At 50.5% G+C, this 15,736-nt stretch overlaps 1 protein-coding gene across 2 annotated transcripts in view; it reads right to left on the reverse strand.

Annotated features, from left to right (window-relative positions):
* Positions 1–9,618, reverse strand: part of SS18 (SS18 subunit of BAF chromatin remodeling complex) — a 38,663-nt gene extending 29,045 nt beyond the window's left edge. For both annotated transcript variants that reach the window (XM_080683685.1, XM_080683684.1), the window contains exons 1-3: positions 9,448–9,618; positions 6,221–6,297; positions 2,967–3,051 (exon numbers count right to left, since the gene is read on the reverse strand). In XM_080683685.1, coding sequence (XP_080539811.1) covers positions 2,967–3,051; positions 6,221–6,297; positions 9,448–9,516 — 231 coding nt within the window. In that variant the 5' untranslated portion in view covers positions 9,517–9,618. The remainder of the gene's footprint in view (positions 1–2,966; positions 3,052–6,220; positions 6,298–9,447) is intronic.
* Between the last annotated feature and the right edge of the window lie 6,118 nt (positions 9,619–15,736).

Raw genomic sequence — 15,736 nt, forward strand, 5'->3', positions numbered from 1 at the left:
GAAGGGGGTCATCCACTCAGTTTACGAAGCCAGCACAGCCTCACAATAAAACCAGACAAAGGCTCTTTAAGAAAAAAAATTAAGGGTCAATTGCACTCATGAACAAAGTCATAAAAATCGTGATCAAAATGTTAACTAACTGAATACTGCAATTTTTAAGACCAAGACCAGAGAAAAAGTATATTACAAGAAATCAAGATTGATTGACCATTAAAAAGTAAATCAATGTAGTTCACCACATTAACAGATTAAAGAAAAACTTACGATCATCTCCTTAGATGCAATGGAAAGTATTTAAACAAAATTTAACATTCATTCAAGATATTAACTCTTAACCCAACAGGAACAAAAGGGAACTTCCTCCACCTGAGGAAACATTATCTGGGAACACTACAGCAAGCACCGCACTTCCTGCCAAACAGGGACGCTTCCCTTTTGCTCAGCCACCGGACAAGGATGTCCTCTCTCACCACGTTACTCCGATGTACGGGGGTCCTAGCCAGAGGTAAGGCGAGAGAGAGGAGGGGTGTAAGGATTAGAAGAAGGAAGCAAACCAATTACTCATAACTAATATGGTCGTGAGCACAGAAAACGGGAGTATCTACAGAACCATTATTAGGAAGAAGGATGGAACAGGACTGTAAAATTCAAAATCAACTGCATTTCCATGTAAACAGCCATCAGAGGAAATAAAACTTAAAACGCAAAGACTCTATTTAATTGTCTCAAAAAAAACCATGAAGTACCTAAGAGAGATGCACAAATCCTCTGTAGGAAAATCATAAAACTTCATTGGTGGATATTATAGGACTAAATAAATGGAAATATAGACAATGATCATGATCTGAAAGACTCGCTATTGTAAAAATATCAATTCTCCCCCACCTGATTGAGAGGCAAGGGAACGTCAAGGTCATGTTGAGGATGATGTTGGACACGCTGAAATTTAAGTGTACAGGGAAGCGCAAAGCACTAATAGTCAAGTTATTCTGAAAAAAATAAGGAATGAGTCAAGCACTTCTCTAATACCTTCAGACTTACTGGACTATGCCAAGTGTGGCAAGACTGGAGTTTATAAAAACAGACCAATGGAACAGGAGAGAGAGGTCAGACGGACGTCTGTGGACGCCAGCTCTTCATGATCTAGATGGCATGACAAAAGGCAAGGTACTCTGGTGCGTCCAGTAGAGAAAGCCGGGACAGAGAACTATCCACGCGGAAACAAACAAAACGGAACCTATTCCTCACACGATTAGTAACAGAAATAAATTCTACTCAGCTGGTAACCAAATTCATGGCAATCATCACCAAAGAATTATTTCAGATTCAAAACAAAATTTACTAATTATATAGCCTCCGTAGGATACATCTCAAGGAGAAGCATCTTATTGCTAGTGGAAAACTTGGTAGTGTTCTATTAAAATCACGTTTTACTGATAGTGGTATATAGCAAATAAACATCTACAATAATGTCATAGGTACCGAGATTTTTAGAGTAAGACAGAAGAGATACTAAGTAAAAAAACCTTCCCTGAAGGGGAAATACCATTAATCCAATATTTTATTTCTTTTCCTAAAGAAATGTGTTTCCTAGTTCTGTCCACTGAAAACACCTAAAAACAATGAAAACGCAGTAATGATGAATGCCCCAAACATACAAACTGTGGTCTCTAAATATCGATTCCCACTGAAAAAGGACTGCTCGGAAACAGCGTGGGCAGGACAGTTCTGGGACAAACACACAATCGATCTGATCTCTCTCCAATCCTCAAATCCTCCAAGCGCAGAGTCACCACAAGACACTGCAATCAGCGCAGAGGACACAGGAGCCACCGAGGGGCTCCCACCCACCACAGACGCCGTCCCCTGAGGATCAGAAGGCCTGCCATGGATGGAAACACATTAAAACACAAAACTCTGTAAGTTCAGACTTCCCGTTACCAAGAAGGGAACAGCCAAGCCCGTTCCTCCGGAGGTGGGCGATCCACAGCACGGCCAATGAACCACAGAACTGAGCCTACCTCTCATGAAGCTCTAACCGCCAGTTTCTAGGCAAGAAGAGAGGCGACAGACACAACGTGTTACAGGACCACGAAGGCAGAATCAGCCGAGTCCCGAACGTGAGCAATTCCACAAACCTATGGCCCAGTTTGTTCGACAAGTAAGTGGAGAACAGAAGACACCTGAGCCGGCGGAGGGAGACTTAAGACACAGCAATCGATGCAGCATGTGGACTGTTTGGAGTCTGCGGCGAACAATTATGAAGACATCAGTGGATTTTTTACATAACTGGTGAACATCAGACGGTCTAGGACTCAGGGGTGGGCAAACTTTTTGACTCGAGGGCCACAATGGGTTCTTAAACTGGACCGGAGGGCCGGAACAAAAGCATGGATGGAGTGTTTGTGTGAACTAATATACATTCAAAGTAAAGGAGCGGAGGGGAGAGCAAGAGAACCCTTCGCTCTTTCGGCTCCGCAGGCCGGATAGAACAGCCGAACGGGCCGGATTCGGCCCGCGGGCTGTAGTTTGCCCACGGCTGGTCGTATTACAAGATATTAAGAAATGTTGGTTACTTTTGTTGGGTGGGATAATAGTCTTATCTGATAAAGAGGCATACTGAAGTATTTACAAGTAAACTTGTAAGCTATCTGGGATTTGCTCTGAAATACTACAGATTTATTCATAAATTAGTTGTGCGGTTACATATTAAAATAAATAACAAAAGAGGCAGATGGGCAGGTGTATGGGTGAATGGGTGGATGAATAGAAAGGACTTCCTCAGGGAGGGATCCATTCTAGGTGATTAAATCAAATACGAAGGCAAAACATTCAACCTTTGGGAAACAGTTTCCTGTTCTGGGGGGCGGGGACCGGATTTCAACAAACCTCAAAAGTCACTAAACAAAACCGTGACGGCCCACGTGGGCCTGTACGGACCCCGTGCCCGGCCTGGAGGTACTCACTGCTGGCAGCAGAGACTGCATGTTCTGGTTCGAGTCCGCTATCGTAGCCAGGTAGACCAAGTTCGTGTGCAGCATCTGTTGGTACCTATTGAAATAAAACAAGCATCAGCAGGAAATAACTCTTCCCACGTGCTTAAACACAAACAGCATCATCGTCCTTTCCCGAGGCTAATGAGAGATTTACTACCTGGACATCAATACAGTTCATTGTTTCCTCGTTCCTCTGCAAAATGTTTCCACTCGCTACCTTTGAAGAGGAGGATGAGACATGCAGAGACCCCCTTGTGCTCAATGTTGGTACCGTTAGTTTTACGTACTTCCGTATCTCATTTAATCCTCAAACCAACAACACGAGCGAAGTTCTTCTCTTCGCCATCGCACAGAGGAGGACACAGGTGCGGGGAGGAGCCTGCACAGCTGAGGCAAGGAAGTAGCCGAGTACGTGCCCCTCCCGAGCAGTGCACACGCTTTCCTGAGAGGTGTAGACTGCAGCGGTCACTGAACTGGGTGCTTATTCCCGCCCCTCTGCCGTTTTCGTGTCCAAACCGCAACCCCACGAACAGCCAACATGCTCTGCTAACGTGCAGCGAGGAGGTGGAACCACTCTTCCCTCTCCCTCGGGGGCAGTGACTGACAGTATTCGCCAGCTGCAGTCACTACCCACCTCTCCGACCACGAACAGGTGTTTCCAGGTACACACTGAAACATGACCAATCCAAAATACTGCTATCCTAGCCCAGTGGTCGGCAAACTCCTTCGTCAACAGAGCCAAATACCAACAGCACAACGATCGAAATTTCTTTTGAGAGCCAAATTTTTTAAACTTCTTCTAATACCACTTCTTCAAAATAGACTCGCCCAGGCCGTGGTATTTTGTGGAAGAGCCACACTCAAGGGGCCAAAGAGCCACATGTGGCTCGCGAGCCACAGGTTGCCGACCACTGTCCTATATAATAAAGAGGTATTATGCAAGTTGACCCTCACACCCTCACACAAGATGGCCACCCCCATGTGGCCAAAGATGGCCGCCACAAGATGGTCAGCAGGAGAGGGCAGTTAGGGGCGACCAGGCCAGCAGGGGAGGGCAGTTGGGAGTGACCAGGCCGGCAGGGGAGGGCAGTTGGGAGTGACCAGGCCAGCAGGGGAGGGCAGTTGGGAGTGACCAGGCCGGCAGGGGAGGGCAGTTGGGGGGGACCAGGCCGGCAGGGGAGGGCAGTTGGGGGAGGGCCAGGCCTGCAGGGGAGGGCAGTTGGGGGCGACCGGGCTGGCAAGGGGGGGCAGTTGGGGGTGACCGGACCTGCAGAGGAGGGCAGTTAGGGGTGACCAGGCCAGCAGGGGAGGGCAGTTGGGAGGCGACCAGGCCGGCAGGAGAGGGCAGTTGGGGGTGATCGGGCCGGCAGGGGAGGGCAGTTAGGAGGCGACCGGGCTGGCAGGGGAGGGCAATTGGGGGCAATCGGGCTGGCAGGGGAGAGGTTAGGTATAGATCAGGCTGGCAGGGGAGTGGTGAGGGGGTGATCGGGCTGGCAGACAGGAAGCAGTTAGGGGCAATCAGGCAGGCAGGCGAGCGGTTGGGAGCCAGCAGTCCTGGATTGAGAGAGGGATGTCCGACAGTCAGACATACCCCAAGGGGTTGCAGATTGAAGAGGGTGCAGGCTGGGCTGAGGGACACCCTCCCCCCCCCCCAGTGCATGAATTTCGTGCACCGGGCCTCTAGTTATTAGGATAAATGCACAATGTATTTCAAAGACTTAATATGAAGCAAAAGAATGTAAACTAGCCCTAGCCAGTTTGGCTCAGTGAATGGAGCATCGGCCTGTGGACTGAACAGTCCCGGGTTTGATTCTGGTCAAGGGCACATGCCCAGGTTGCGGGTTCGATCCCCAGTATAGGGCATGCAAGAGGCAGCCGATCATTGGTTCTCATCATTGATGTTTCTATCTCTCTCCCTCTCCCTTTCTCTCTGAAAAAAAAATATATATATTTTAAAAAACAAACAATGTAAACTATCTCATTAATGTTTTCATATTGATTATATATTGAAATGACATTTTTAAAATAAGGAGTTAAATATATTATTTAAATTAATTTCTCCTGTTTCTTCTTGGTTAACGTGTCTACTAGCAAAGGTCAAAGTACACATGTGGCTCACAATGCATTTCTATCGGATGGTGTTCTAGACCCGTGGTCGGCAAACTGCGGCTCGCAAGCCACATGTGGCTCTTTGGCCCCTTGAGTGTGGCTCTTCCACAAAATACCACGGCCTGGGCGTCTATTTTGAAGAAGTGGCGTTAGAAGAAGTTTAAGTTTAAAAAATGTGGCTCTCCAAAGAAATTTCAATCGTCGTGCTGTTGATATTCGGCTCTGCTGACAAAGGAGTTTGCCGACCGCTGTGCTGGACGTTTGATATAATACTCCACTTGTTCCACTCCAGCAGTCTCTTAAGGGATGCTGTTTACTTCTGACCTAACGCTTCAAACGGGGTTCTTAGGAGTGATGACTAGTTCTCTATGTATCAGATCTGACCTGTGCTTCCTCCGTCACATACATGGAGAGAACTAAAGGTCCTATGCATGAAGGCCTAACTTTTCCACAAATCAGACCAGACACAAATGCGAAGTCCTTATCTTATGATGCAGGATAAGAAGCGTGAGAAAAATTAACACCCACTCCATTCCCGAGAACAAATTTTCCTTATGGAAAAATCAAGGAGGGTCACACAAAACTGGGTACACTAATGTTCGTAGCAGCATTACCCATAACAGCCAAGAAAACAACCCAAATGTCTATCCCACTGACGGATAAATGTGGCCCAGCTTTGGACAACGGGAGATCGTTAGCAATGAAGAGGAAGTACTGATTCATGCTTCAACATGGATGGATCTGGAAAACGTGCTAAGTGAAAGACGTCAGTCAAAAATACCCCCCATTATGTGAATCCATTTAAATGAAATGGCCACGCTGGGAAGATCTACACAGACAGAAAGGTTAGCGGTTGTCAGGGGGTCAGAAACTGGGGCTGGAAACCGGGAGTGACTGCCAATGGGTAAAGGGTTCTTTGGGGGATAATGAAAATGTTCTGAAATTGATTAAAGTGATAGTACAGCTCCATGAGTATTCTAAAAACCATGGATTACACACTTTAAAATGGGTGTATTGTATGGCATGTGAATTAGACCTCAATAAAGCTGTTATTAAAAAGAAAAGTAAACCAACGCAGAAAAATAAAATTTTTTTAAATTTCAAATCAATCTTACTGAGAACACTCCGAGGTCTTTCCTTTATTCTGATAGTCCATTATACACTGAATGAGATGGTTATTTTCATCCAACATCTGAAATAAAATTAGAGAAAGTTTATTGTAAATCTCGTGTATCAAGTAAAAAATTTTAAAATCCTTCAGATTTCTAGAAATGTTTATCTACACAGGAGCTGAATCCACTCAGGTCTTTTAAACCTTATTTCACACCTCGGGCCTAATGTCATGTTTCACCAACAATCTTTAGTAACTCTATTCCAATTATTCTCCCTCTGAGTTATTACCTGCAGCTGAGAAGGGAATACTTAACTGCCTCTGCTAAATGTCATGGAAGCTTTAGCCTGGTGAGACTACAAGTTGAGTCCAAGCTGGCTCTGTATCATTCAAACGCTTTTTAGTGAAGAAAAAACTCCCCCTTATCCAGAAAGAGGCAAATTCAGGAAAACTGCAGAGGCCCGAGGAGCTGGCCGGCTTCTCAGCTCACACATCATGGCTTTGTGATTCTCCAAATATGGACTCAAACACAATTCCTGCGTCTGCGCAACATGCATTGCTGACTTTGTGAGCTTACCTTATTACTATGAAGTTGTCCCAGAAGTTTAAGACCAAAAGCATGTGGATTTATATCATTCTATCATCTTATCACAGCTTAAGGCAACTCTGGCTTTAAGGGTTAAGTAATTCAGCCCAGCAAACTGGCCTGAGGAAAGGGTCGGATGCAGCAAGAGGCCAGTTCCGTTCAGCGCACACAGTTCTGTCATTCATCGTGCGGACACTGTACTGTGTGTCCCCACCCAAGGCAAGTCCCCTTGCTGTCCTGTGCAAACCACTGGAGATGTCAGGGCTTCAGATTTATCTGTAAGATGGAGAGGCAGCAGTAACTGATTCTCCGGTAGCTGCCCCCGCCTTCCACGAAAGCTCGAAGTAGAAAATGCCATAATTTAGTTAGTACAACCCTTTTCGTGAAAAAAACGAAGATCCATTTAACATTAACTGTGACTTTTCTTTCTGAATGTGAATCATAATCTGCACTTGCTGGAAAATATATTTATTTATTTATATATATATATATATATTTTTTTTAACATTCCTCTCTAAAAAGTGGTTATTTCTTAAATAGAACCACTGAGTGCCAAAAAACATACCCTTAAAATGCATTAGTCCAACCTAACAATTTCACAACGTATCTTCTCAGCAGATTCCTCAACCTATTCGTTGGAATATCTGTCTCCTATTTAAAATCAATCTCTTACACTACAGAATTGGGGCACTTAATCTGGAATCCATTTCTCCTTCTCATCTGAGAATGAAAACTCATTGACCAGCATCTCCTGCATTAATCACCCAAGAGAAATACCTTCAGACGTACTAGTGTGTAAGCGTAACTGTAGGAAAAAGCGAGTCCTGTCTTACGCAGGACTTTGGTACAGTCCAAAAATAAAAATTTCCACCCCGCCCCCAAATATGTAGTGTGCGCGTGGTTCTTAGAGCGGTTGGCCAGGCTGCAAACTTAGCCCAATTCACTCTCTGACAACACTGCCTGTATAGACATCGCCAGGCCCGTGGGTCCGTAAAATAAAGCAACAGTTAGGAAAATATCAGGGGCCCCCCTACAAAGAACCTGGCAGTAAACAGAGGCCGCCAACTGTCAGAGGAGAGGGAGGTGTGGGACTTGGAGAAAAAGGTGAAGGGATTAAGCAAAAACTACGAACAAACTCATACAGACAACAGTAGAGGGAGAGGGGGTGCGGGACAAAGGGTGACCCCAGGAGACTTGACTTTGGGTGGTGAGCACTCAATCCAAATACAGACGATGCGTTATAGAACTGTACCCCTGAAATCTCTATAATTTTATTAACCAATGTCACCCAATAAATTCAATAAAAAAATTTCGTAAATCTATTTAGCGGAGGATGGCGCCCCTAGTACTGAAAGCGGACTTTTCTTCCATTTCCATCCTTGCTCCGGTGCATAAAACAAAACCGAAATATTTAAGGTGACGGGAGAGGTTCAGCCAGGGGCTTTGCCAAGGGCGGCCAGGAAAAGGCAGACCCTGCCCTGCGCACAGGCCAAGGGCAGGCCGTACAGGACCTCCGCGTCCCTCGCTGCGGGAGCGGCGGCGACAGAGGCAGCGCTGCCCCAAGGGACGCAGCTCCCAGTGTGGGTGTGACTCCAACGGACACCAGCATCCATCAGCCCCCCACCCCAGCATCCATCAGGCCCCCACCCCAGCTGTCAGCTCCATGAGGCAGGGCCCAGGCCCCCCCTGTGCCCAGAGCCTGGACGGGGCGCTCCATGCAGATCTGCTGCAGATGCACTGGGTAAGGGGTGAATCCGGAATGGAGAAGGGGACTCGGGAACCCCCGAAGTCCCTGAGGCTCTTCCTCACCGCCCCTCTCACTTTACTAGGACTCCTGCCGCGTCCTCACGTCCTCCTGGGAGCTCCCCAAGTTCTCCAAGGTGCTCCCCAAGTTCTGCAGTGCCCCCCAAAGTCTCCAGGGAGCTCCCCAAGTTCTCCTGCAGCGTCCCCAAGTTCTCCTGCAGCGTCCCCCAAGCCCCCTAAGGACTCCCCAAGTTTTCCTGCAGTGTCCCCCAAGTTCTCCAGGGAGCTCCCCAAGTTCTCCTGCAGCGTCCCTAAGTTCTCCTGGGAACTCCCCAAGTTCTCCTGCAGCGTCCCCCAAACCCCCTAAGGACTCCCCAAGTTTTCCTGCAGTGTCCCCCAAGTTCTCCAGGGAACTCCCCAAGTTCTCGTGCAGTGTCCCCCAATTATCTAGAAAACTCCCCAAGTTCTCCTGCAGCGTTCCCCAATTATCTAGAAACTCCCCAAGTTCTCCTGCAGCGTTCCCCAAGCCCCTTAAGGAACTCCCCAAGTTCTCCTGGGAACTCCCCAACTCCGCCAGAGAGTGCAGCGCGGCCTCCCCTCGACCTCCCGCGACATCGGTCGGGTCTGCGCGGAGCGGCCGCGGCGCGATGGGCGGGGCGACTCCAAAGTAACTCGGGGCGACAGTCCAGCCTCCCCGCGCCCCGCCAGCCCCGGCCTCCGGGCCAGCCTCCCCGCGCCCCGCCGCCCCGGCCCCGAGGGGCCGGTCATGGGCTCTGGCCCCCAAGGAGGAGCCCGACGCTAGGTCTCGGAGGACCCGTCCCGCCTCCCGCCCGCCCGCCGCCCCAGACCCCCTCTGCCCCGGCCCGTCTCCGCGGCGGAGGCCCGGCCTGGCCGGCGGTCACCTTCTGGATGGCGGCGGGCGTGATCTCGCCCTTGCCGCGCTGCCGCGGAGCCGCGAACGCCACCGACATGCTGCCCGCCGCTCCCGGCCCGGCCGAGCTCAGGGCAGCGGCAGGCGGGGAGGCGCGGCCTCCGGGCCGAACCACCGCGGGGCGCGGGGGGCGCTGGCGCGGGGGGCGAGTCCACGGGCGCCGGCCCGGCTCAGCCCCGGAGGCTCAGCCCGCAGACGGCCTCCTGGGCAGGTGTCCGGTCGCCCTGAACCCCGCGGCGCGTCCCTGCCCGGGCCCGCCGGCCGTCCCTGGGCCATGGCTCTCCCGCGCCCCCCCCCGCCCCGTGGCGCGCGTGGTGCGGCCGCGCCGCCCTCCCCGCCCCCCCTCCAGTCCAGGAAATGGTCCCGCCGCCGCGGGAGGAGGCAGGGCGCGCGGCGCAGGAAATGCGAGCGGCCCGGCCCGCCCTCGGCGCGGCGCGGCCTCCTCCCTCCTCGCGGGCGCCCCGCCCTCCACGCCCGGCGGCCTCCTCCCTCCACGCGCGTGCTGCCCGCTGCCCCCCGCGGGGCGCCCTCCCTCCGCGCGGCGCCGGCTCGGGTCTGGCGCAGTTCCCCAACTTCAGCCTCGCCTCCCGCGGGGGGGGGCCGCCGGGCCTGTCCGTCCCGGGAGCCGGAGGGAGGAGGTGGCACCGGGCATCCGTGCCCACCGGGGGCACCTGCCCGGGAGCCGGGGGAGGCGCCGGGCGAGCGCGGATTCGCCGGTTCAAACGGCTCGGCCCCGCCCCGAACGCGCACCTGGTCGGCGCCTCCCGCGCACCGTCGCGCCGGGCACATGGCCACCGAGCGTGACCCCAATGGGGACCGAGGTCCAGGGCAGCCACTGGGCGCCGGGGACTTGAGTTTTGAACCAGGGCGCCCCCACGCTTTCCCCGTTTAAGTGACCTCTTCCCTGCCTTGTCATTAGGCCAAGCTGTCAGGCTGCAAGTCAAAATGAGGCGAAAACCCAAATTCTCAACTTACAGAAGGAACGTGGTAAAATCAATGTGTTGGGGTGGGGTTTGGTTTTTAATTCTAAAATTTTAATTTCTATAGAACACGAAACGTTTATAGAAAATGTCACCCAACATTAATGAGGCTCAAAATCAATGTCTCAGTTTATATACAAAATAAATGGGGGGGAGGGGAAGAATGTGTAAAGTTTTTTGTTTCAAATAAGTCTTCATGCCCTAACTGGTACGGTTCAGTGGGTAGAGCGTCAGCCTGCGGACTGAAGGGTCCTGGGTTCGATTCCGGTCAAGGGCACATGCCAGGGTTGTGGGCGCGATCCCCCAATGGGGGGCGGGGGGTGTGCAGGAGGCAGCCAATCAATGATTCTTTCTCATCTGTGTTTCTGGCTCTCCCTCTCCTATCCTATCTGAAATCAATAAAAATATATTTTAAAAAATAATAAAATGATATGATTTTTTTAAAATAAATCTTCGCCCCAAAACAGTCATGCGTTTCATTCGTTCAGCAAGTCTGGGTGTGTTCTCTGGCAGCACAGAGGGCACCGCGGAGCCAGCTGGACGCGCCTGCTCAGGGAGCTGACATCCCAGGACCACAGGGCAGAAACAGGAAGTACAAGCTAAAGAGCAAAGACAGGCTAGGCAACGGGACAGAGAGGGACGGGCCCATGAGTCAGGATGGGAAGGCTTCGTTCTATTTAAACCAAAACCTAAAGGATGAAAACACTCAAGCCATCCTTAGGAAGAAAGGGAAGGCAATTTATACTCCAACTAATCGTTATTCTTAGGAATTTAACTGTTGTCTTTCACTGTCCTACCCTTGAAGAAGAACACTCTGGTATATCTGGATTTAACGTGATGAGATCACCTTGGAAGAACTTGTATTGAACTCAGAACCGAAACAGTCTTGTCCACCACTAACATGTGTCCAACCCCTGGCTTGTTATCATCTTACCAGAGGCCCAGTGCACGAAATTCGTGCAAGAGCAGGCCTTCCTTCCCCCGGCTGCGGGCACCGGCTTCCCTCTGGCACCCGGGACCCGGGCTTCCCTCGCAGCCCCGCTTCGTCCGGAAGGTCGTCTGGAAGGGGGTCCGGTCTAATTAGCATATTACGCTTTTATTATTATAGATCATCCTATTTATCATCTAAGTGCCTAAGTAGTTAGGACAGTACTTCAGTGGAGAAAACGACAGCCGAGCAGACAGCAACGAAATCTTAAAGAGCGACGTGACCTAGTAAGAATAGTCTGAATGTCTATATCCCCGTTTTTAAGAAGTGCCAAAGGGATGTGTTTTCCCAGGAGGCACCTTCTCGGTTTAAATGACTGCCCCCCACAACAGGAAGGGACAGCACCTGAAAGCAGGCAGCACCAGCCAGCCCCTGGCGTGAAGGGTCCGAGCAGCAGGGCAGGGCCTCGGCACTGGCAGCCCAGAGGCCTGTGACACCAGGTGGTGTTGTGGAGCGAATGCGAGTGAACGACCACCGGAGTCCAGACCAAATTAAAATGTGGGGAGCCTTTAATAGCCAGCCAGCGACTGCTCTGCCTTTCTCCGCGCAGGGAGTCCAGAGAGCAGCCCGACCCTTTGTGCGGGACCACTTTTAAGCACATTTACCACATCCTGTTTTTGCAGAGCAAGCAACCCAAGGACAAAACAGTTTTTCCCAAGTAATGTCAGGTCATGCCATTGACGACCATGTTATTCACAGGGTCATCCTGTTCTTCAGAAAGCTGACAGTGTTCTCTCTTGCGAGGCTATTTTGTGAGGTGCAGCTGGGAAGGGGCCATGAGACCATATCTCAAGGCCTGGCCTGGTGTCAGCACTGACAACTCTATCTGGGGCATGGTCCACGGCCTCTCTGGAGTGCTCAAAAATTCCCACTCTTTAACAGTGTGCCATAAAATTACCATCATTATTTCCTACTAGTGGCCCGGTGCATGAAATTCGTGCACATTAAAAGGGGATTAATTAGAGGAAATAATTTAGTATTACTATTTGCCCTTTCTCTATAATAGAAGTGTCAGAGATATAAGAAAATTAGTAAAATGTATATGAAAACCTTCCTCCTGTCAGAGTTTGGGGCTCACCACGGGACCCAGAGTCAAGTCCCTGCCCACCCACATGCACCTCAAAATTGCGTGAGACCCAGACCCGGCCGCCCCTCCCCCCCATTGGGATCGATACAGACCCAGCCAGTCCCACCCTTGTGAAGCCCTGCCGGGCAAGGGGCGTAGCCTCAGGTACCCTGGCCAGGTGCCAGGATGGGGGGTGTGGCCTGAGGTCCCCCAGCCCAGACCCGGGCGGGAGGCGTGCCTTGAGGTCCTCTGTCAAGCCCTGCCAGGTGGGGGGCATGGCCTGAGGTACCCCATCAAGCCCCGCCATGGCAGGCGGGCACAGCCTCTGGTGCCCCGGCCCAGCACCAGGAGAGGAGCACAACCTCAGGTCCCCCGTCAAGCCCTGCTGGGCAGGGGCACGGCCTGAGTTCCCCTGACCCAGCACTGGGGGTGCACCTTGAGGTCCCCTGTCAAGTCCCGCTGGGTGGGGGGCATGGCCTGAGGTCCCCTGTCAAGCCCAGCCAGGAAGGGGTGTGCAGCCTCAGGTCCCCTGGCATGGTGCTGGGGCCGGGGGTGCGGTCTGAGGTCCCCCGGCCTAGTGCCGGGGTGGGGGGAGCAGCCTGAGGTCCCCTGTCAAGCCCCACAGGGGCGGGGGAGGGTGTAGCCTCAGGTTCCTGCTGATTGCTCGTTAAGGCTCCTTATGGGAACTTGGCCTCAGCTGTGGGTGCGGCCATCTTTGTGACAGAGTGATGGTCAATTAGCATATTCCCTCTTTATTAGATAGGATGGGCCCATCACATGAAATATGGCGGGAAGCATTGGAGTAAAGGTCCAGCCGCAAACACAAACCATCTCCCTAAGAGAAGACCCTTTAAAGGGACCCTGTCCTACTCTCAAGCTTCCTTGGTGAACAGTCAGCTTAACTTGGAAAAGCAGCAAATCCGAAGAGGGAAGACTGCAACCTACAGGAAGGAACGTCCTTAGAATTTGGAGCCTCCGTTACCTGTAAGAGCCCCGCGGTAAGGAAAATAGTCAGGGGTACCTGATTCCAGGTCAACCTGCCTCGCTCGCTTCACCATTCGTTTTGGAGAGAGAGGAATCTCAAGTGCAGACCGAGTGGCAGTAGAGTTGGGAGGGGAAGGGAATAAGGAAACCCCAGCATTCAGTAAAAGAGAAAATGGCGAACAAAGATGGGAAATTACTCAGAACTTAAAAATCAGCTACCCGGCCCTGGGCAGCGAGTTCAGCAGTTAGAGCGCCAGCCCGGGCACTGACGGCTCCCAGGTTTGATTTCAGGATGTGGGCACGCACCTGGGTTGGGGGTTCCCTCCCCACCCCAGGTCAGGGCACATGCAGGAAGCAACCAAATCCACGGGTCTCTCTAGCATCGATGTTTCTCTCTCTTTCCCCCTTCCCTCCCTCCCTTCCAGGCTCTCTGAAAAGCAGTGGAGAAACCATCCTCTGGTGAGGATTAAAAAAATGAGCTTCCCAGGCAACCATCCCCCCCATCAGATCAGGCAGCCCCATTATTTCGGCTGCTCTGGAACGCGACCCCTGAAGAAGGAGTTGCGGTCACACAGAAGAGGTGAAAGGGTTTCCAGAATAACCTAGCAGAGAACATACAATGGCTCAGACTAAGTAAAATTCCCGCACGAACAATTCAATCCCGGTTATTGACATCAATGAATGCAGATGCACTTAACCCAAAAAAGGAAATCAGAAATTCCATGTTTGACTTTCAAATGTTTCCATTTTTAACTTGTTTTACGTGAACTTGTTTGTATTCTTTAGATGCATTTCGCCGAACTGCTGCCTGCTCCGGGACTCTGCGCAATGTTTACTGAAACTACATGATGACGGCATTAACGTTGTCTGACACACGCACAGGAAGATGCATGTGCAGCGACAAGCATTTAACCCTTACCGCTTTAGAATAATGGAATCTACAGACCATTGCCTTTTCCGGTATTTCAAGCCCCTGCATTGCCATAAATTCTTGGAACACATCGGGAGGCACAGACCAAGCCTGTCGGGGCGTAATTGGTCTCAGAGCGAAACCCCTCAGGTAATATCTTTCAAAATATTTCTGCTGTCTCCATGGCATTTGCTGAGTCATTTTGAGTTGTGGTTTCCACAGACGTCAAGACTATAAGGAGAACAGCGTACATCTATGTATATAGTCATTATTCTAGGGAAGAACAACTCACCTTTCCCGATTCTCCATAAAATGCTTTATTTCCAATACTCCAGAAGATGTCACTCAAAGTGGACGATAGCAAAGCCTCTTTAGGGCCTCTCTGTCTCTTCTTAGAGTGTCCAACAGTCACTGAGTTAAGCAGGAGGTGACTCAATTATATTGGGGGGACATGGTAAGAAAATACTGCTTTAAAAACTTTTCTCTGTGCAACTCTGCAGCCTTGACTCACCGCGACGGGTTTGGAGCGGCCACTTCTTCCACCGACGGCATGACACCGGACGGCTCATTTCTGCACTTCACTCGCCTCCCTGGAAAACCGCCCCCCTATCGAAAAGGCTGTTAGAAACAGTAGGGTGTGTATTTACTTAGCATTTATTATGTACAGCCAATGTACTAAGTGATTATCTCACATTAGGTTCTTAAGATTGACCCAAATTTTCCAACAGGTAAAATATGTAAAAACGCATGGGGTATTGTAACTTACTGAACAAGGCTGAGATTTGTTCTTTTTTTTTTTTAAATATATTTTATTGATATTTCACAGAGAGGAAGGGAGAGGGATAGAGAGTTAGAAACATCGATGAGAGAGAAACATCGATCAGCTGCCTCCTGCACACCTCCTACTGGGGATGTGCCCACAACCAAGGTACATGCCCTTGACCGGAATCGAACCTGGGACCCTTCAGTTCACAGGCCGATGCTCTATCCACTGAGCCAAACCGGTTTCGGCAGATTTGTTCTTAATAATCCAGTAAGGAGAAAAGTATGTACTGGATGGCTAGAAACGGCTCAAAGGACTTGGTAGTTCAGTCTAACCTTGGGAAATTTCCTGGCTAAAATTTAGAGATCGAGTGATCTTTTTCCACTTTAGAATGTTCTCTGACCCTTGTGCATGATGTGCAGTTACTCTAGTAAAAGAATATAATGACTCTTCTTGAACTGCTTCACAATTTATAGAGAGGGTGGTAATATACTAACTTCCCTTCGAATTGTTATGAAGGAGCTAATTTTTCTATGAATGGTACGGTAGGCAGAATAGTTTCATTTTCA

Source organism: Plecotus auritus (genome assembly GCF_963455305.1).
Source record: "Plecotus auritus genome assembly, chromosome: 8".
Lineage (NCBI taxonomy): Eukaryota > Metazoa > Chordata > Mammalia > Chiroptera > Vespertilionidae > Plecotus > Plecotus auritus.